The 20,305-nt window shown below is 37.9% G+C and overlaps 1 protein-coding gene across 1 annotated transcript in view; it reads right to left on the bottom strand.

The window, feature by feature from the left end:
* Nucleotides 1-11,205: 11,205 nt before the first annotated feature.
* The window catches only part of map3k10 (mitogen-activated protein kinase kinase kinase 10), a 111,610-nt gene continuing 102,510 nt past the window's right edge, over nt 11,206-20,305 (bottom strand). Inside the window, exons 10-11 of the mRNA XM_061973042.1 lie at nt 17,860-18,370; nt 11,206-12,216 (exon numbers count right to left, since the gene is read on the bottom strand). Of these exons, the coding sequence (XP_061829026.1) occupies nt 11,816-12,216; nt 17,860-18,370 (912 nt within the window). The 3' untranslated portion in view covers nt 11,206-11,815. The remainder of the gene's footprint in view (nt 12,217-17,859; nt 18,371-20,305) is intronic.

The raw sequence follows: 20,305 nt of genomic DNA, 5'->3' as shown, positions 1-20,305 counted from the left end.
ATATATTAATATATTGCACAGGTGTGCCTTAGGCCCACAATAAAAGGCCACTCTGGAATGTGCAGTTTTATCACACGGCACAATGCCACAGGTGTTGCAAGTTTTGAGGGAGAGTGCAGTCGGCATGCTGACTGCAGGAATGTCCACCAGAACTGATGCCCGTGAATTGAATGTTCAGTTATCCACCATAAGCCGTCTCCAAAGGGGTTTCAGAGAATTTGGCAGTCCATCCAACCGGTCTCTCGACCGCAAACCACGTGTAGCCACACCAGCCTAGGACCTTCACATCCAACAGGTGCAACTCCATTATCATCTGAGACCACCCACTCAATGGTTTGCATAACCAAAGAATTTCTGCACAAACTGTGAGAAACCGTCTAAGAGAATCTCATCTGCATGCTCATCGTCTTCATCGGGGTCTCGACCTGACTGCAGTTCCTCCTCGTAACCGACTTGAGTGGGCAAATTCTCACATTCGATGGTGTCAGGCTTTTGAGTATATTTTAATTGTGATCAGTAGTTGGGAAGGAGTAAGACAAACCAGCAGTAACATTTATCATTTTTAACCAACTATTGGGTCAAGGAGCGCTAAATTGCCCAACCCAATAGTTGGGTTTGAAATAACCCAACATTGTAGTGAGCATAACTCAGCTTTTGTGTTAAACAAAATCAACCCAATAGTTGGGTTATGAATCAACCAACATTGAGTTAGCATAACTCAACTTGTGGGTTAAATGATCCAACCCAATAGTTGGGTAATGAATCAACCAACATTGAGTTAGCATAACTCAACGTTTGGATTAAATAATTCAACCCAATTGTTGGGTTATGAATCAACCAACATTGAGGTAGTATAACTCAACTTTTAGGTTAAATGATTCAACCCAATAGTTGGGTTATGAATCAACCAACATTGAGTTGGCATAACTCAACTTTTGGGTTAAATAATTCAACCCAATAGTTGGGTTATGAATCAACCAACATTGAGTTAGCATAACTCAACGTTTGGGTTAAATAATTCAACCCAATAGTTGGGTTATGAATCAACCAACATTGGGTTGGCATAACTCAATTTTTGGGTTAAATAATTAAACCCAATAGTTGGGTTATGAATCAACCAACATTGACTTAGCATAACTCAACGTTTGGATTAAATAATTCAACCCAATTGTTGGGTTATGAATCAATCAACATCGAGTTGGCGTAACTCAACTTTTGGGTTAAATAATTCAACCCAATAGTTGGGTTATGAATCAACCAACATTGAGGTAGTATAACTCAACTTTTAGGTTAAATGATTCAACCCAATAGTTGGGTTATGAATCAACCAACATTGAGTTGGCATAACTCAACTTTTGGGTTAAATAATTCAACCCAATAGTTGGGTTATGAATCAACCAACATTGAGTTAGCATAACTCAACGTTTGGGTTAAATAATTCAACCCAATAGTTGGGTTATGAATCAACCAACATTGGGTTGGCATAACTCAATTTTTGGGTTAAATAATTAAACCCAATAGTTGGGTTATGAATCAACCAACATTAGGTTGGCATAACTCAATTTTTGGGTTAAATAATTCAACCCAATAGTTGGGTTATGAATCAACCAACATTGACTTAGCATAACTCAACGTTTGGATTAAATAATTCAACCCAATTGTTGGGTTATGAATCAATCAACATCGAGTTGGCGTAACTCAACTTTTGGGTTAAATAATTCAACCCAATAGTTGGGTTATGAATCAACCAACATTGAGTTAGCATAACTCAACTTTTGGGTTAAATGATTCAACTCAATAGTTGGGTTATGAATCAACCAACGTTGAGTTAGTATAACTCAACTTTTGGGTTAAATGATTCAACCCAATAGTTGGGTTATGAATCAACCAACATTGAGTTGGCATAACTACATTTTTGGGTTAAATAATTAAACCCAATAGTTGGGTTATGAATCAACCAACATTGACTTAGCATAACTCAACGTTTGGATTAAATAATTCAACCCAATTTTTGGGTTATGAATCAACCAACATTGACTTGGCATAACTAAACTTTTGGGTTAAATGATTCAACCCAATAGTTGGGTTATGAATCAACCAACATTGAGTTGGCATAATTTAACTTTTGGGTTAAATAACTCAACCCAATAGTTGGGTTATGAATCAACCAACATTGAGTTAGCATAACTCAACGTTTGGATTAAATAATTCAACCCAATTGTTGGGTTATGAATCAACCAACATTGAGTTGGCATAACTCAACTTTTGGGTTAAGTAATTCAACCCAATAGTTGGGTTATGAATCAACCAACATTGAGTTGGCATAATTTAACTTTTGGGTTAAATAATTCAACCCAATAGTTGGGTTATGAATCAACCAACATTGATTTAGCATAACTCAACGTTTGGATTAAATAATTCAACCCAATAGTTTGGTTGGGAATAACCCAACATTAGGTTATCATAACTCAAAAGTTGGATTGAAAAAATTAACCCAAATTGTTGAGTTAAAATAACTCAAATAAGGGGTTCATCCTTAGTCCGGGTTATTTTTTTAAACCAACATTTTTTAATGTGTGACGAGTCCATGCAGCTCCTGCAGAACTCATTATGAACACAACAACCCTTTGAAAAAAAAAAGAACATGAACAGAAACGTAAAAAAAATAAAAAAATAGTCGTGTTCTTTTCAAAAGTGAGATCTTCATGGCTCTTTTAAAAGGTCGCAATATAAAGACGCTCATGTTGGTTTTCTAGAAATAAAGATCTCGTGTAGAAGAAGGCTTGCTATTGTTGGAGTGGAGCTGCACTGCATCCGGGACATTGTCAGCTTTTAAAGAATGCCCTCAATAATAAACACACGCTCTGGCAGTGTCGAGTTTGAAAATGAAAGTGAAACCAAAAAAAGAGCCCTGCACAATCACCAACCATCTGTTTAATATGACGACTTCCAACTATTCACTAATAAACCAGCACATCATAGTCCCATCTTGGAAATGACGTCACGTGTCCCTCAGACACAAAGAACAAAGACAAAAGTGCGCGTGACTGTGCGCGTGCACGTGTCGTCTCTTTTCTCTTTCACACCTCCTTTTCCCGGCACGTCATCCCTTCTTTTTCCCTTTGTTGTTGCCTTGATTGCATCACCATGGCAGTGATGAGGGGTTGCTAGGTAACTGGCTGGCGTCCAGAAGGACGTTTGATTGGCGGCGAATGAACCCATCGCTCTTTATGGGGATTGCAATGTCAGACACGTGGCTGCGAGACAACATGACATCATAGTGCACGCGGGGGACATCTAGTGATGACAGATGGTACTGCAGGTAGACCGAGCAGGGCCTGAAAGACCACAGCCAGTTCGCTTCTAAACTTGGGAGCAGAGATATAAAAACAGCAGAGGGCTCCTGTCACAGAGAGGATCTTTGACAAGCATTTTTGCAGTCGGTTCCTAAAAACAGCAGAGCGCTCCTGTCACATAGAGGATCTTTGACAAGCACTTTTACAGTCAGTTCCTAAAAAGAGCAGAGCGCTCCTGTCACACAGAGGATCTTTGACAAGCATTTTTACAGTCGGTTCCTAAAAAGAGCAGAGCGCTCCTGTCACATAGAGGATCTTTGACAAGCATTTTTACAGTCGGTTCCTAAAATCAGCAGAGCGCTCCTGTCACATAGAGGATCTTTGACAAGCATTTTGGCGGTCGGTTCCTAAAAACAGCAGAGCGCTCCTGTCACATAGAAGATCTCTGACAAGCATGTTTGCAGTCGGTTCCTAAAAACAGCAGAGCGCTTTTGTCACATAGAGGATCTTTGACAAGCATTTTTGCAGGCGGATCCAAAAAACAGCAGAGCGTTTCTGTCACATAGAGGATCGTTGACAAACATTTTTACAGTCGATTCTTAAAAACAACAGAGGGCTCCTGTCACATAGAGGATCTTTGACAAGCATTTTTGCAGTCGGTTCCTAAAAACAGCAGAGCGCTCCTGTCACATAGAGGATCTTTGACAAGCATGTTTGCAGTCGGTTCCTAAAAACAGCAGAGCGCTTTTGTCACATAGAGGATCTTTGACAAGCATTTTTGCAGGCGGATCCAAAAACAGCCGAGCGTTTCTGTCACATAGAGGATCTTTGACAAACATTTGTACAGTCGATTCTTAAAAACAACAGAGGGCTTCTGTCACATAGAGGTTCTTTGACAAGCATTTTTGCAGTCGGTTCCTAAAAACAGCAGAGCGCTCCTGTCACATAGAGGATCTCTGACAAGCATTTTTGCGGTCGGATCCTAAAACCAGCACAGGGCTCCTGTCACATAGAAGATCTTTGACAAGCATTTTTGCAGTAGGTTCCTAAAAACAGCAGAGCGCTTCTGTCACATAGAAGATCTTTGACAAACATTTTACAGTCGATTCTTAAAAACAGCAGAGGGCTCCTGTCACATAGAGGATCTTTAACAAGCATTTTTGCAGTCGGTTCCTAAAACTAGCAGAGCGCTCCTGTCACATAGAGGATCTTTGACAAGCATTTTTGCAGTCGGTTCCTAAAAACAGCAGAGCACTCCTGTCACATAGAAGATCTTTGACAAACATTTTTACAGTCGGTTCTTAAAAACAGCAGAGCGCTTTTGTCACATAGAGGATCTCTGACAAGCATTTTTGCAGTCGGATACTAAAAACAGCAGAGCGCTCCTGTCACATAGAGGATCTCTGACAAGCAATTTTGCAGTCGGTTCCTAAAAACAGCAGAGCGCTTCTGTCACATAGAGGATCTTTGACAAGCATTTTTGCAGTCGGATCCTAAAAACATCAGAGTGACCCTGCCATATAGAAGATTTTCGTTAAGCATTTTTGCAGTTGCTCCTATAAGTAGAGCACTCCTGTCATATAGAGGATCTTTGACTAGCATTTTTGCATTAGGTTGCAAAAAAGAGCAGAGTGCTCCTGTCATATAGAAGATCTTTGACCGGCATTTTTGCATTAGGTTCCAAAAAAAGAGCAGAGTGCTCCTGTCACATAGAGGATCTTTGACAAACATTTTTGCAGCAGGTTCCTACAAAGAGCAGAGCACTCCTCTCATATTGAGGATCTCTGACAAGGTTTTTACCGTCGGTCCTTTAAAACAGCACAGCACTCCTGGAACCAGCCATTTGCTCCTGTCATATAAAGGATCTTTGACATGGGTTTTTGCAGTAAGTTCCCCAAAAACAGCGGAACGCTCCTATCATATATAGGTTCTTTGAATAGGTGTTTTTTTTGCAGTAGTTCCTTTAAAACAGCAGAGCACTCCAGTCCTGCAGAGGGTCTTTGATGAGCCGTGTTTTTTCAGTACGGTTCTTAAAAAAAACCGCGGAGCGCTCCCGTAATATCAAGGATTTTTGACTTTCATGGACATTTTAATTTATGGCATTAAATACGAAATGAAAACAACAAAAAAGGCCACACCCCTAGGCTTTCTGAAAAAGTGGTCCAAGGAACAAAACAGTTGAATGTTGATATTATACAGTAGGTCTACTTGACCAAGAAAGAATCATACTATGCATCAAATCCAAAAAAGTCAAACAATAAAAAATAATATAAATAATAACATTTATAAGCTTCGCAACATTAGAGACTATTGGTAGTGGTGTGTAAAATATATAATAATTTGTTTTTATTGAGGTATTAATGCAACAATATTTGAATTATTGTATGTGTTGTGTACAATAATATAGATTCAATATACTGACAATGAAGTATCTTTCATTTTATTACTATTATTAATATTATTCATCTCTCACATCAACCATTCATCACATGACGCACACAATTCTTCATAGAACAACCCCCAAAAAACAAGAGGGATGATTCAGTAGGTCATATTTCCCCCTTGCCCTTTATGTTGTATCAACAAATGTACACATGTCCCTGGAAAAAGGATGGTAACAATAATTATTTCCAATAACAATATTAGATTTCATAATAAATACTCATTGTACACGAACACAGGACGGCTTTTTCAACGTCATCCCACACACACACACACACACACACACACACACACACACACACACACACACACACACACACACACACACACACACATTCTTGTATTTCTTACCTTCTTGAGACCTCCGATAAAAGCCTACCTCTTTAGGACCACCCTTTCTAGATATATAAAGATTTGTATTTACAACATTAATAATATATACATACTATGCAAATGTAAAAAAGGTAAGCTTTTAGTTATTTTTCTTGTTTTTGTTTGTAATTGTTTTTTATTCTTCATTGTTTACTTTTGAGTTATTACAGTATGTCTCTATATACACAATAAAAAATAAAAATAAACATTTTTTTATTAATTTTGGCCAAAGGGATGCATTTCAATTTCTCACACACGTTTGTTATTACAAATGTTGACCAGAGGGGGAGCACTTCAAATATTTACACACACTTGTTATTTCATATGTTGGCCAGAGGGGGAGCACTTTTAAAACCGACACACAGTCAATTTGAAAAATCCCTCCTTTTTGGGACCACCCTCATTTTGACAGTTTTCACCACCAGGGGGTGCAAATGAGATTTAAATTTTTAGTTTTTTTAGTAATGTGTTTAAGGCCGATGACAAAGGAGTCACGGACCACGCACTTTGGGCAACCTTCTTAGTATTGTAGTGTATTTATTCATCCTATGGTCACATATGGGTTGTCTTACGTCAGCACCGGAAGTCGTAAAATCAGCTGCTCACCTGGCGGGTTTTTTCGGGGATGAATAGGGAAATCTTTAGCTGCCGTCTTATTTTATCATATATTGCTGCCTTTGCGCCTGTCAATGTTTACTTTTCTTTGCACATTAAATCAAAAAAAAAAAATCCTGACTTTGGAGCAATGTTCACAGACTCTAGTATCTGGCTCTCTATTAGATTGCAATGGTTTTCTGTATTGGGACCATGATTTATGTCCTATCTTGTTCACCGGTCCTCACGTGGAAGGTACTTTTCCTTGTTGATGTCTCAAAAAGGGTAGAAATACAAGAACACACACACACACACACACACACACACACTCACACACACACACACACACACACACACACACACATATTCTTGTATTTCCTACCATCTTGAGACCTCCGAAATATGCCTACCTCTTTAGGACCACCCTTTCTCGATATATAAAGATTTGTATTTACAACATTATTAATACATACAAACTATGCAAAAATAAAAAAGGTAAGCTTTTAGTTATTTTTATTTTTTTTGTTTGTAATTGTTTTTTATTCTTCATTATTTACTTCAAGTTATTACAGTATGTCTATATATAAAACATTTTTTAATTTCTATTTTTTAATACATTTTGGCCAAAGGGGGCACATTTCAATTTCTTTCACACACTTGCTATTACAAATGTTGACCAGAGGGGGAGCACTTCAATTTTTTACACACACTTGTTATTTCAAATGGTGACCAGAGGGGGAGCACTTTTAAAACCGACACACAGTCAATTTGGGAATAGGGAAGTCCTTCTTTAGCTTGTTTTATCATATATTTGCACCTGTTAATGTTTACTTTTGTATGCACATTAAATCAACAAAAAAAATCGTGACTTTGGAGCAATGTTCACAGACTCTAGTATCTGGCTCTCTATTAGATTGCAATGGTTTTCCGTATTGGGACCATGATTTATGTCCTAACTTGTTCACGGGTCCTCACGTGGAAGGTACTTTTTCTTGTTGATGTCTCAAAAAGGGTAGAAATACAAGAACACACACACACACACACACACACACACACACACACACATTCTTGTATTTCTTACCTTCTTGAGAACTCCGAAAAATGCCTACCTCTTTAGGACCACCTTTTCTAGATATATAAAGATTTGTATTTACAACATTATTAATACAAACAAACTATGCAAATACAAAAAAGGTAAGCTTTTAGTTATTTTTATTTTTTTTTGTTTGTAATTGTTTTTTATTCTTCATTATTTACTTCAAGTTATTACAGTATGTCTCGATATAAAACATTTTTTAATTTCTATTTTTTAATAAATTTTGGCCAAAGGGGGCGCATTTCAATTTCTTACTTGCTATTACAAATGTTGACCAGAGGGAGAGCACTTCAATTTTTTACACACACTTGTTATTTCATATGTTGACCAGAGGGGGTGCACTTTTAACACCGACATACAGTCAATTTGGGAGAAGGGAAGTCCTTCTTTAGCTTGTTTTATCATATATTTGCACCTGTTAATGTTTACTTTTCTATGCACCGTAAATCAACAAAAAAAATCCTGACTTTGGAGCAATATTCACAGACTCTAGTATCTGGCTCTCTATTAGATGCAATGGTTTTCTGTATTGGGACCATGATTTATCCTAACTTGTTCGCCGGTCCTCACGTGGAAGGTACTTTTCCTTGTTGATGTCTCAAAAAGGGTAGAAATACAAGAACACACACACACACACACACACACACACACACACACACACACACACACACACACACACACACACTTAACCAGCACTGTCAGCCCATGGCCACAAACAAGTGTTCAGGTCCACAATGATTTGTCAGCTGCAAGTGGTCCACACAAACACAGCTCTCCAAAGCGTCCCCTGGTACTGAAGTGTGTGTTGGGTTCCATGGTCCTGTTTGAACATGAGCTTGAAGTTCCAGACATCCCCAAATGTCGAAGCATGCGACCAGAGAGCAGAGGAGGAATGTTTACCCAGGACATGTCACACATTGTAGAAGCCGTGACGACACATTGCCAAGTAGACATGATGAGAAACACTCATGGAGTCCTGGAGGGAGCTTTGGGGCGAAAAAAGTGGGAAGTACTTAAAATTTCAAAAGTCTTAATATTGTGAGAATAATGTGGTGTTTTTTTTTATTTTTTTAACATCACAAAAATTTTAGTCCAGATTTTTAAAGAGTAGATTTCCACACAACACAAATCGTCTAAAACCAGCAGACTTTGTTCGCTGTAGTAAAATGTATTTTACTGTATTATTATTATGCATACAGTATGTATTAATAATCTAATATTTCTTATTATAGTATACATATATATATATATATATATATATATATATATATATATATATATATATATATACTTTTTGGTACTTTTCTAAATGAAGGGGACTACACAAAAATGGCATTATTGGCTTTATTTTAACAAAAATTCTTAGGGTACATTAAACATATGATTATTATTGCAATTTAGTCCTTAAATAAAATAGTGAACATACTAGACAACTTGTCTTTTAGTAGTAAGTAAACAAACAAAGACTCATAATTAGTCTGCTGACATATGCAGTAACATATTGTGTCTTTTATCTACCTATTATTTTGTCAACATTATTAAGGACAAACTCTAAAAATTAATTATTAATCTACTTGTTCATTTACTGTTAATATCTGCTTACTTTCTGTTTTAACATGTTCTATCTACACTTCTGTTAAAATGCAGTAATCACTTATTCTTCTCTTCTTTGATACTTTACAATTAGTTTTGGATGATACCACACATTTGGGTATCGATCCGATACCAAATAGTTATAGGATCATACATTGGTCATATTCAAAGTCCTCATGTGTCCAGGGACATATTTCCTGTTGTGATGCCAAAAAATATTGATGTAATCATAGTAGTATCGACTAGATATGGTCCTGTACTTGGTATCATTATAGTGGATGTCATGTATTTAGTTTTTATTTACCATTTACAAACCCCGTTTCCATATGAGTTGGGAAATTGTGTTAGATATAGATACAAACGGAATACAATGATTTGCAAATCATTTTCAACCCATATTCAGTTGAATATGCTACAAAGACAAGATATTTGATGTTCAAACTGATAAACATTTTTTTTTGCAAATAATCATTACTTTAGAATTTGATGCCAGCAACACGTGACAAAGAAGTTGGGAAAGGTGGCAATAAATACTGATAAAGTTGAGGAATGCTCATCAAACACTTATTTGGAACATCCCACAGGTGAGCAGGCAAATTGGGAACAGGTGGGTGCCATGATTGGGTATAAAAGTAGATTCCATGAAATGCTCAGTCATTCACAAACAAGGAAGGGCGAGGGTCACCACTTTGTCAACAAATGCGTGAGCAAATTGTTGAACAGTTTAAGAAAAACCTTTCTCAACCAGCTATTGCAAGGAATTTAGGGATTTCACCATCTACGCTCCGTAATATCATCAAAGGGTTCAGAGAATCTGGAGAAATCACTGCACGTAAGCAGCTAAGCCCGTGACCTTCGATCCCTCAGGCTGTACTGCATCAACAAGCGACATCAGTGTGTAAAGGATATCACCACATGGGCTCAGGAACACTTCAGAAAACCACTGTCAGTAACTACAGTTGGTCGCTACATCTGTAAGTGCAAGTTAAAACTCTCCTATGCAAGGCGAAAACCGTTTATCAACAACACCCAGAAACGCCGTCGGCTTCGCTGGGCCTGAGCTCATCTAAGATGGACTGATTCAAAGTGGAAAAGAGTTCTGTGGTCTGACGAGTCCACATTTAAAAAAATGTTTGGAAACAAAGAGGAAAAGAACCATCCGGATTGTTATAGGCGCAAAGTTGAAAAGCCAGTATCTGTGATGGTATGGGTGTGTATTAGTGCCCAAGACATGGGTAACTTACACATCTGTGAAGGCGCCATTAATGCTGAAAGGTACATACAGGTTTTGGAGCAACATATGTTGCCATCCAAGCAACGTTACCATGGACGCCCCTGCTTATTTCAGCAAGACAATGCCAAGCCACGTGTTACATCAACGTGGCTTCATAGCAAAAGAGTGGGGGTACTAGACTGGCCTGCCTGTAGTCCAGACCTGTCTCCCATTGAAAATGTGTGGTGCATTATGAAGCCTAAAATACCACAACGGAGACCCCCGGACTGTTGAACAACTTAAGCTGTACATCAAGCAAGAATGGGAAAGAATTCCACCTGAGAAGCTTATAAAATGTTTCTCCTCAGTTCCCAAACGTTTACTGAGTGTTGTTGAAAGGAAAGGCCATGTAACACAGTGGTGAACATGCCCTTTCCCAACTACTTTGGCACGTGTTGCAGCCATGAAATTGTAAGTTAATTATTATTTGCAAAAAAAAAATAAAGTTTATCAGTTTGAACATCAAATATCTTGTCTTTGTAGTGCATTCAATTGAATATGGGTTGAAAAGGATTTGCAAATCATTGTATTCCGTTTATATTTACATCTAACACAATTTCCCAACTCATATGGAAATGGAGTTTGTACAGAACGTGACAACTTCATTTTGTTTTTTGTACAAATGTATTCGAAGAAAATTCACCACATTTTCCTCATAACATTAGGAGTATTTTCATAATAGTTGTAATTAAGTGTGAGTCATTTGTAAGAAAGAAAAAAAGTTTGCTAATGAAAGACTGAATGAGTTAGGATAGGAATGGCTTTGTCCAAACAATAGAAAAAAATAAATTGTGATATCATTCCTATTTTTGGTGACTCAAACGTCTATCGTGGTTGCCAGAAAGAGTTTTGCAGATGAAAGTGGAGACTTAGGGAGATGTCCAAAGAGTGCTGTGGTGAATTAGTCAGCCAGCAGAAAGAAGGAAAGATGGCAGAAGGAAGTCAAAGAGCATTCTTGAATGACGTTTGCAGGAGAGATGAGGTGAGGAAGAAGTTGGCCAGTGAGCAAACTGCAAGGCTGTGAGTGGTGCCCTGACCATGATGCTGGCTTTTAAGGCTCCACACCTTAAAGGACGCTCAGAAGGGCACGCAAGATGGTTTCCAGTCAGTGTGGAAACGACATGAAAAAGTGGCTAAGTGGTCTCCTTATTACGTGTAGTGTTGTCCACAGAGGGCGGCGGGCGGCCGCTTCCCACACAGAGGAACCGTGTGGTCCAGATTCTGTCCCTCCACGTCCATGTCCATCAGATTGGGTCGCGTGGAGTTGGCGCCGCTGTCCGCCGACCCCGGGGGGCTGTCGCAGCTGCTCCCCGGCGACGAGCTCAAGGTCCTGGAGAGAGAGCCCAGCTTCCACGGGTCGGCTCTCATGCGGGTCGGAGTGGGCCGGGGTCGGGCCACGAACTCCAGCGTCTTGGGTCTCTCCAGGGGGCTGATGAGGCACAGAGGGGCCGGGTCGGGGACGGGCGGTGCGGGGGCCTTTCGGCGCTGGGGGGCCGGGAAGAGGGCAGAAGGCTCTGGGAGTCCAGGGACGTCCAGGGTGTCCAGCACACCTGGGGGAGCGGACACAGGTGAGGATGTATCAGCAGTCATTACAATCATGGCATCATAGGATAACGTAAAATAAAAAAATGTTGCGATCAAATTTATATTGCACTAAATAATTTGATTACTGTTTGCATTTTTACATAGTTACAATTAGTTACCGGTGCTAGTATAGTACCGTGATACTAATGAATCATATTCGGTACTATACCGCCTCTAAAAAGTACCGGTCCCCCACACCATGTCGTCGTCATGTCAGGTCATTGCTGGTTTTACGGGCAGAGGAGCATGTTCGGCAGCGCACACACACAGAGTACTTACAAGCAGACACAGTGTGTAGACAGAAAAGGGAGAACGGACGCATTTTGGTGTAAAAAGTAAAGATAAAGGTGAAGTTATAACACTGAAGAGGTGCTTTAAGACATGGCTAGCTAGCTAGTGGCTAACATCCATCCACAGTGTTTTAGCTACTTCTAAATCACTAATCCTTGCCTCCATGGCGACAAATAAAGTTAGGTTTCTTACAAGTATCATTATCACTGCAGGACGAGGAATAGCTAAACATGCTTCACTACACACCGTAGCTCCCCGGCGTCACAATGTAAACAAACGACATGGGTGGATCTACACCTGACATCCACTGTAATGATACCAAGTACTTGAGCATATCTAGTCGATTCTACTATGATTATGTCATCACAACATCTTCTTTCGTTTTAAATAAAAAAGTATATTATGTTTATAAAGTCAGTAGATACGTCCCTGGACACATGAGGACTTTGAATATGACCAATGCATGATCCTGTAACTACTTGGTATCGGGTCGATACCCAAATTTGTGGTATCATCCAAAACTAATGTAAAGTATCAAAGAAGAGAAGAATAAGTGATTATCACATTTTAACAGAAGTGTAGATAGAACATGTTAAAACAGAAAATAAGCAGATATTAACAGTAAATGAACAAGTGCATTAATAATTCATTTTCTACCACTCGTCCTTAATAATGTAGACAAAATAATAGGTATATAAATGACACAATATACAATACTAATTAGGAGTCGTTGTTTGTTTGCTTACTACTAAAAGACAAGTTGTCTAGTATGTTCACTATTTTATTTAAGGACTGAATTGCAATAATAAACATATGTTTAATGTACCCTAAGATTTTTTGTTAAAATAAAGCCAATAATGCCATTTTTTTTGGTCCCCTTTATTTAGAAAAGTATCAAAAAGTACCGAAAAGTATCGAAATACATTTTGGTACCGGTACCAAAATATTGGTATTGGGACAACACTAGTTACAATATTATTGTAAGGCTTGTCGCTGACAGTTTGGCCATGTTTAAGTTTTTCCTCTGCATTTGTCTTTGTTTCCTGTCAGCGCTCTTATTTTGGTTATTTCCTGATTATCTCCCTGAGTGCTTTGTCCCCTCAGCTGTGGCTGATTGGCACCTGGCCACACCTGGTGTCAATCAGCCAGCTGCTATTTGAACCTGCCTTCCCCTCCAGTCAGTGCTGGATTGTAGCTAATACTTGTTGTCGTGTTGATATCGTTACAGCTACTACTTGTCGTGCCACTACTTGTCCTTGTACCTGTCGTCGTAGCGGTAAGCTGTTCCTGTTAGCTATTTGTAGTTTGCTTTCTCCTAGCTCTTTTGTTTTGTGTTTTCTTGTTAGTCATTAGCTGTTTCCAGCTTTACTGTTTGCTGGTTCCTGTTTTGGTTATTCCTAGTTCCTGGTTTGTCTTTTATTTTATTTTTACTTTTGGACATTAAACCAAAATTTCTTTTACCAAGCCTGCCTTCTCTGCATCTTGGGGTTTGTCACCAACAACTCATTATGACAATTATTAAAGCAAAAACATTTTGTGTATATTAGATTATTGCCCCTACTTCGCTTTTACAATACAAATATAATTCAATTCAATACAATAGAATAAGATGGAATAAAATGAAATTCAAATAAAGAACATTTCCTAAAATTAAAGCTGCAAGCAGCGATGGACAGGACCGACTTTGAGGGCTCATAAAATCCAAACCGGAGCAGTAAATAAAATAAATGATAAATGGGTTATACTTGTATAGCGCTTTTCTACCTTCAAGGTACTCAAAGCGCTTTGACACTATTTCCACATTCACTCATTCACACACACATTCACACACTGATGGCGGGAGCTGCCATGCAAGGCGCTAACCAGCACCCATCAGGAGCAAGGGTGAAGTGTCTTGCCCAAGGACACAACGATCTTGACTAGGATGGTAGAAGGTGGGGATTGAACCCCAGTAACCAGCAACCCTCTGATTGCTGGCATGGCCACTCTACCAACTTCGCCCCGCCGCCCCTAATTAGTAATAAGTAATTAAAACTCTTTCATCAACTTTTAATCAGAAGGGTTCGATCTCTCTCCTGTGCTAATTTGAAGCCGACACGACAAACGCGCTCAGAGGAGATAATGTTTGAAAAAAGGTGACTGTTTTTACACAACTTTTGTTTTGAAGGGGGAATTGCAAACTTCCTGTTGATTTTTGCTGGGGGTTGTCAGTGTATGAAATATAGGTCTAAGCATACTTGCCAACCCTCCCGAATTTTCCGGGAGACTCCCGAAATTCAGCGCATCACCCGAAAACCTCCCGGGACAAATATTCTCCCGAAAATCTCCCGATTTTCAGCCGGAGCTGGAGGCCACGCCCCCTCCAGCTCCATGCAGACCTGAGTGAGGACAGCCTTTTTTCACAACGGGAGGACAACAGGGTGACAAGAACTAAATCATCCAGACTAGAGATAAATTGTATTATTATGTTTATCTTTCCTAAAAATAAATATATTTATTAATTTTAAAAAAAAAAAAACTAAATAAATGTTTACTATATTTTGCTAAAAACATCAAAATTAATTGTATTTTTATTTGTATTTTTTCTGACTCCTTATTACATCCAACCATAGAATTATTCATCAAAATAAACATATTTGAAATAATTAATTTTAAATGATCATAATAATTCATTTAAAATGACCATATTTAATTATTAAAATAATTGCTTGTTTATCAACAACTTTAGCATTTTATTCATTACATTTTGAAGCTCTCAGAAGCCAAGTTATGTTATATTCATGTTATATTTATGCAAGTTTGAAGTATCAATTATCTAAACACAGTTTTGTTTGCATATTTTCAGGATGTAGATAACATATATCAGAGGTGTGGACTCGAGTCACATGACTTGGACTGGAGTCAGACTCGAGTCATGAATTTGATGACTTTAGACTCGACTTGACAAAATGTAAAAAGACTTGCAACTCGACTTAGACTTTAACATCAATGACTTGTGACTTCACTTGGACTTGAGCCTTTTGAATTGACATGACTTGACATGACTTGCTACTTTCCCCAAAACCCAAAGATGAAAAAGTTATTCGGGAGCGCTCCGTATTTTTCATTGTGTACTTGTCTATCAGCGTTGCGTGTGTCAGCTGGTGTGCTCTCAGTACAACAGCCAATCAAATTAGATCTACTTTGTTTTCATCACACAGCATTCATCCAATCAAATTGCAGGACAACCAATGAAGAAGACATGTCCAAACCACACGCCAGTGAACAAAAAATGATACCTAAAATAATTTCGTTTGGGTATAAAAATTACGAGGTGGTCAACACAAAACGGTTTGCAGTATGCAACACATGCGGTTCGAAAATTACTGATGGAGAGGCAACAACTTCCAACTTCGTCCGGCATTTGAAGTTGCACAAAGAACGGTAAGTTTTGAATGTAAGATAACGTTTATTGGCTAAGTAACGTGACTTTTATTTGCTGTGTAGTTAAATCAGTGAGGCTGTAAACTCACTGCTAACGTTATAACGTTATTGCAAACACGGGAATCTGTTGCAGTTCACTACCTTATTCATACTTTTTGTTCAGTGATTTTTTTTAAGCAGGGTTACGTTAGTCAATATATCACACGTAACGTTAGACGGCGGTCAGCAGCACCGCGTATTTTAGCCACCTAAAAAAAGACAAAAATAGTCAAATGAAGGTCAGTTAAAATGTATACTATATTATGAATATGTGTACCGTTTTAGCTAGCTTTCTGACATACTGTTGGTTGTTTACCTCAGTGGTCCCCAACCACCGGGCCACGGCCCGGTACTGGTCCGTGGATCGATTGGTATCGGGCCGCACAAGAAATACATTTTTTTCTTTCTTCTTTTTTTAATTAAATCAACATAAAAAACACAAGATACACTTACAAGTAGTGCACCAACCCAAAACAACTCTCCACCCCCTTTTGTTCTGGGCATTGAACATGAAGACTCTTCCTTCACTGTTCCGAGTGGCCATGAGAGTCTTGGCAGTGCCTGCCTCCAGTGCTCCAGTGGAGCGAGTTTTCAGCCATGGTGGCATCATACTACGCCCCCATCGTGCACAAATGACTGACAGACTCTTGGCTAATTTGGTCTTTTGCAAATGCAATGCAGCATAGGGCCCTGACATATAAAAAGTACAACTTTTTTGTTATGTTCACGTATATGTCATGTTTTTTCAATGTTAACACTTTTGCACAAATAAGTACATTTGCACTTTATTTTTCAATGTGTTTGTTCTGTAAAGGAATGAGTTAATGTTTAAAATGACTGGTTAATAGTGCTATTATAAAGTGCAATGTCAGCACAATTTTCTTTCCTGCAATTTAAAATGCACTTGTTTTAATAAATAAATACAGCGTTTGAAAAGCATACACAATCTGTGTTAATATATTAGTCTGTGGTTAAAAGGACTTGAAAGGACTCGAAACTCAAAATGCAGGACTTAGGACTTGACTTGAGACTTTCCAGTCTTGACTTTGGACTTGACTCGGGGCTTGCCTGTCTTGACTCGGGACTTGACTCGGACTTGAGGGCAAAGACTTGAGACTTACTTGTGACTTGCAAAACAATGGCTTGGTCCCACCTCTGACATATATATATATATATATGTGTGTGTGTGTGTATCAAATACTTGACTTGGTGAATTCTAGCTGTCAATATACTCCTACCCTTTTAACCACGCCCCCAACCACACCTCGCCCCACCCCCGACCACGCCCCCACCCCCCACCTCCCGAAATCGGAGGTCTCAAGGTTGGCAAGTATGGGTCTAAGTGAGACCTACATAGAGGTTTTTGTTTCACGTCTCTACGACATTCCGAGTGGGAGTTACAGGCAGTTTTGTCTGTTTTCTTCCTAGGGGGCGCTAGAGCGCAATTTTGAGGGTTTGGTTTTTTGATTAGATCGCAATTTTCGCCAGTCCTGATGTGTGTGTGTCTAATTTGGTGAGTTTTGAAGCATGTTAAGGGGGTCAAAGAGGCGGCGGTATAGTAATAAAAGGCTAGAAATACAATAGGGTCATCTGTCCCAAAGGGACTCGGTCCCTAATAATGTAATTAATTTATTGCAGTTTAGTTTCGCTAGAATCAAGTATATTTTAGGGCTTGACTTAATACATATTTATCATTATAAATAAAATGCACTAAAAACAAAACAGTTGTCTTTTATCAAATAAAATAATATATAAAATAATACAATTAATTGTATGTAATTAAATACTCTCAGGATATTACACTATTTGTTACTGAATAAATGAATGCATTTAAAGTTAAAAATGAATAATCTTACCTTTATTAGTCCTAATGCTGGCTGCCCCGGGTGGGGGCGGCATGGGCATGCTGCCGTCAGATGGCGTCCTGCGGTGGACCAGAGTTTGCGCTCTGGGTCGTATGGCGCCGTCAGACGGCGTGCGTCGGTGGCCCCTTTTCACCGCCATGGCGGCAGAGACGTGTGTGGGCGTGAGCGACTGGTTGGGCTCCTTCTTGAAACTCTCTGTCCGTAAGTCCAACAGCGGGTTCAGGCAGGGGGCCGCCGGCGCCGGGGTCAGGGCGAAGTCGTCCAAGTCGGAGTGGAGGAGAGACTTGGTGGAGTTGCAGTCAGAGAGCGAGGACAAGGAGAGGAGCGTCACTGAGGGCGAAGGGTCCAAGAAGGCCAGGCCTGAGTCGGGATGTCGTGAAAAGGACAAGGAGAGGTTCCTGCTGGGGGGAGACGTGCTGCGACAGAAACGTCCCGTTCGCTGGAAAAGACTTTCTTTCTTCTTCCTCTGCTCCTCTCTGAGGTCCTGCTCGTCTTGGAGCACCTGGACACAACAACACCGTCACACCATAGCCAAAGAAGAAGAAGAAGAAGAAGGTCATAACAAATAGCAGCTTTAACATGAAAATTCAGGCTGGAGTTACACACAAAAAGAAAACATTTTAATTTAATTTCATTAATATAATTTCTTTTGTATTTTTGTATCTTATTTTATTTTATTTTTGGTATTTTTAATTTCTTTTTTAATTTCTTTTTTCTTGGGGGGGTGGGGGGGGATTGTCTGTTTTCTCAGTACCTGTATTATGATTTTCCTATCAAATGAATAAATAAATATTTTTTTTTTTCAAAAACAGAAGACAAAAAGTTGCCTACAAACAAAAAAATAATCCCCATATTTTTTTTGCACAGATTTGTTAATTTGATCATATTTTCTCTGACTTAATCAGGGAATGTTTAATTGATTAGTGTTTTGTTGTATGATTATTATCATTCCGTATTTATAAATCTATGTGGGTTGGTAATTTTAGGGTACAACCTTTTTCACATAATATTACCACTTCTATTAATTGCAAAATTATTATATTTGTTATATAAGGTCATAACAAATAGCAGCTTTAACATAAAAATACAGGCTGGAGTTACACACAAAAATTGTAACATTGACAGGAAAATGTTTCCACATTACAAAATAAGATAACATGAGAGTTTTTCCCCATGTTTTGGTAATATTACCAGAAGTACGTGTCCAAATTCACACATAAAGTCTCTCATAGACTTTATTTCTGTAATATGACAACATTATGTTTATTCATAATATATATATATATGTCGATAAATGACAAAATTTTCCGTTAAACTACAACTTTTTTCTAGTAAACAACACTACATTTTATTCCTGTAAAATCAAGACATTTTTCCTTATCAATGTACTACTTTTTGTTGTGTGGGCTAAATATTTCTATTAGAGGTTTAAATAAAAAAACAGAAGACAAAACATTTTCATTTAATTTCATTATTATAATTTATTTTGTATTTTTGTATCTTATTTTATTTTATTTTTGGTATTTTTAATTTATTTAAAAAAAAATTTTTTTGGGGTGGGGGATTGTCTGTTTTCTCAGTACCTGTATTAGGATTTCCCTATAAAATGTATAAATAAATATTATTTTAAAAAAAAAACAGAAGACAAAAAGTTGCCTACAAACAAAAAAAAATCCCTATATTTTTTTTGCACAGATTCGTTAATTTTATCATATTTTCCCTGACTTAATCAGGGAATGTTTAATTGATTAGTGTTTTGTTGTATGATTATTATCATTCCGTATTTATAAATCTATGTGGGTTGGTCATTTTATGGTACAACTTTTTTCACTTTTCACATAATATTACCACTTCTTTTAATTACAAAATTATTATTGTATTTTTTTATATAAGTTCATAACAAATAGCAGCTTTAACATGAAAATTCAGGCTAGAGTTACACACAAAAATTGTAACATTGACAGGAAAATGTTTCCACATTACAAAATAAGATAACATGAGCGTTTTTCCCCATGTTTTGGTAATATTACTAGAAGTACGTGTCCAACTTCACACATAAAGTCTCTCATAGACTTTATTTCTGTAATATGACAACATTATGTTTCCTCATAATATATATATATATGTCGATAAATGACAACATTTTCCATTAAACTACAACTTTTTTCTAGTAAACAACAGTACATATTATTCCTGTAAAATCAAGACATTTTTCCTTATCAATTTACTATTTTTTGTTGTGTGGGCTAAATATTTCTATTAGAGGTTTAAATAAAAAAACAGAAGACAAAACACTTTCACTTCATTTCATTATTATAATTTATTTTGTATTTTTGTATTTTATTTTATTTTTGGTATTTTTAATTTCTTTTTTTTAAATTTTTTTTTGGGGGGGGGGTTGTCTGTTTTCTCAGTACCTGTATTAGGATTTCCCTAT

Source organism: Nerophis lumbriciformis, linkage group LG17, assembly GCF_033978685.3.
Source record: "Nerophis lumbriciformis linkage group LG17, RoL_Nlum_v2.1, whole genome shotgun sequence".
NCBI lineage: Eukaryota > Metazoa > Chordata > Actinopteri > Syngnathiformes > Syngnathidae > Nerophis > Nerophis lumbriciformis.
Note: the sequence above shows the minus strand (reverse complement) of the source record. Positions and strands in the feature narration are given on the sequence as shown.